The sequence below is a fragment of the Eriocheir sinensis genome, chromosome 29 (genome assembly GCF_024679095.1).
Source record: "Eriocheir sinensis breed Jianghai 21 chromosome 29, ASM2467909v1, whole genome shotgun sequence".
Lineage (NCBI taxonomy): Eukaryota > Metazoa > Arthropoda > Malacostraca > Decapoda > Varunidae > Eriocheir > Eriocheir sinensis.
Genome location: NC_066537.1, coordinates 9,414,499 through 9,416,998, shown reverse-complemented (window position 1 = coordinate 9,416,998; position 2,500 = coordinate 9,414,499). Strand labels below are relative to the sequence as shown.

The following is a 2,500-nucleotide window of genomic DNA, read 5'->3' as shown; positions in this document are numbered from 1 at the left end:
TTCTTCTTCATCATCTTCTCATTCTTTTTCTACTTCATCTTCTACTTCTTCTTCTTCTTCTTCATCTTCTTAAATGGAAATGTGGAACAGCTGGGGCAACACAAACAGACAGACAGACAAACAGTTACAAGGAAGAAGTTAACGAGGTGACGGCTTAGCCCACTCCCCCCTCTCCCCACTCTCCCTCTTCTCCCCACTCCCTTCTCTCCCCTCTCCCTGCTTCCCTCTTGTCCCTTACCCTTTATGACCATTCTCCCCTATCACCTCTACTCCCCTCTCCCCACTCCCCTCTCTCCCCTTTTCTTCACTAGTCCCTCTCCCCCTCTCATTAGCTCTCCCCTGTCACCTTTACCCGCTTCCCTCTCCCCTCTTTCTTCCCTCTCGTCACTCCTCCACTTCCCTCTTTTCCCTTCTCCTTTTTCTCTCCCTCCCTCTTCATTACTTCCTTGCTCCTTCCCTTCTCTATTCTCCTTTCTTCCTCTTCTCTTTTCCTTTCGTCCTTTCCTTCCCTTGCTTTTCCTCCTCATCACCTCTTTTAACCTATTTATCTCCCTTTCTTCTCCTCTCATTCTCCTCCCCCTTCTCTTCCTCTTCTTCCTCTCCTCTCCCTTCCCTATCCCTTGCCCTCATTTTTATTCTTTCTTCTGTTCTTTCCTTTCTCTTGTTATTTTTCTCGTTTTTTTCCTCTTCCTTTCTTTTTCCTTCTTTCTCCCCATTCCTCCCCATTCCTCTTGGCTACTTACAATGGGGAGAGAGGGGAAGGGAGGGAAATGTTACAGCCGTTGGGTTCGTTGTGGAGGAAGAGGAGGAGGAGGAGGGAGAGGAGAGGTTAGTAGGCGAGAGAAGAGGGGAGGAGGAGGAGGAGAAGGGGAGTGGGGAGAGTGAATCAGATATAGAGCTGAGGGCAGTCGTTACCCTCTCTTCTCCTCCTCCTTCCCCTCCTCCTCCTCCTCCTCCTCCTCCTCCTCCTCCTCCAAAGAAGATAATGGCAAAAAATCCTAAGTATTATTTGTCATTGCTTGTTATTTTTGTTATTATTTGTAGTAGTAGTAGTAGTAGTAGTAGTAGTAGGAGGAGGAGGAGGAGGAGGAGAGAAGATAGAAGTTAATTAAGGAGATGAAGATGGAGGAGAAGGAGAGTGAAAAGTAGGAGGAGGAGGTAGAGAAGATAGGAGTCGAGGAGATGAAGATGGAGGAGGTGGAGGAAGAAGTCGAGGAGGAGGAGGAGGAGGTAGGGAAGATAGGAGTCGAGGAGATGAAGATGGAGGAGCTGGAGGAAAAGGAGGAGGAGGAGGAAAAATAGAGTTGGTGCCAATTTATACTGTGCAATGGAGACACTTGGGCACCTCCTCCTCCTCCTCCTCCTCCTCCTAGCATTTAACCCCAATAACAACTTCCTAGTGCTAAATTTAAAAAAGGCAAACTCCTCCTCCTCCTCCTCCTCCTCCTCCTCCTCCTTTTCTTCCTCTTTACCCTCCTCTTCCTCCTCCTCCTCCTCCTCTTCATGCAGTTCATTTGGTCCCCTTAATAACAAGATCTACATGGAATAGTGATAATAAGGCTTGTGTCTAAATATAAGCATGTCCCCCTCATGAAGCTGAAGAAAGAAAATTTAAGTGATGTAGGAAAACGTTGATGCGTGGCGGTGACTCAAACAGACTGATATGACGTACCCATTTGTGATAATATTATTGCTTGTCATTCTACTATATAATAATGGTGATAATGATTTGGTTATCGTCTGTCTGTGTGTCTCTTATGTATGTTCGTGTGTCTGTTCTTACCAAAATATTGAAATAAAGACGGATTATGTTATGCAGTAGTCCAGTATCAGTATAATTTAATGGTATATTTTATTTTACTTTATTGGTAATCTGTTCTTTATACATAATTTTTATTAGTATATTGTTTCTTCTTTACTATTTGAATATTTCCCTACCCTAAAGATTTGTTATTTTTATTTACTTATTTCATTAGTATCTTCTCTATGTTATTTTTGCTATTGTCCTGTTTAATATATGTTGTTAGGCGAACCAAAACTATTCTCATTATTATTTTTTCAACGTTATTTGGGTTATTATTACTATTATTATTGAGAAATCCAAGTTAATATCTCTTTTAGTCTATGTTCCCCCACTAACGGCACATTTTCTTTCATTCTAGGTGAGTGAGCGAGTCAAGGCTTGTCACAGAAAACGTAAGTGTGCCGTGACGCCATCAGGAGTGACGTCACGGCGGCCACACGTCACTCCTGGTGGCTGAACACGTGGTCCTGTTTGTCTAGGTTACGTCAGTGTCAACAGGTACCTAGTGACGTGTGTGTGTGTGTGTGTGTGTGTGTGAGAGAGAGATTTTCGTTTACTATATATGCATTATTTTTTCTCTTGATTTTGGGTTCTTTTATATTTGTTGTTCATGAAGGGTTTAAAATTGACCAAGGTGTAAGTTTTTTGTTGTTATTTTTAAGGAAAGGGGAAGAGTAAAAGAAAGGGGAAACGGGA

General features: G+C 42.9%; 2 protein-coding genes across 13 annotated transcripts in view; both read left to right on the top strand.

The window, feature by feature from the left end:
- LOC127004999 (serine/threonine-protein kinase N-like) overlaps nucleotides 1–2,303 on the top strand; it is a 211,357-nt gene extending 209,054 nt beyond the window's left edge. For 5 of the 11 annotated variants that reach the window (XM_050873431.1, XM_050873426.1, XM_050873430.1 and 2 more), the window contains one exon: nucleotides 2,163–2,292. In XM_050873431.1, the coding sequence (XP_050729388.1) occupies nucleotides 2,163–2,261 (99 nt within the window). In that variant the 3' untranslated portion in view covers nucleotides 2,262–2,292. Of the gene's footprint in view, nucleotides 1–2,162 lie in introns of all 11 variants that reach the window. The other 6 variants (XM_050873436.1, XM_050873434.1, XM_050873435.1 and 3 more) reach the window with 4 other exon arrangements.
- The window catches only part of LOC127004997 (protein PRRC2A-like), a 95,816-nt gene that overhangs the window by 28,754 nt on the left and 64,562 nt on the right, over nucleotides 1–2,500 (top strand). The window lies entirely within an intron of this gene.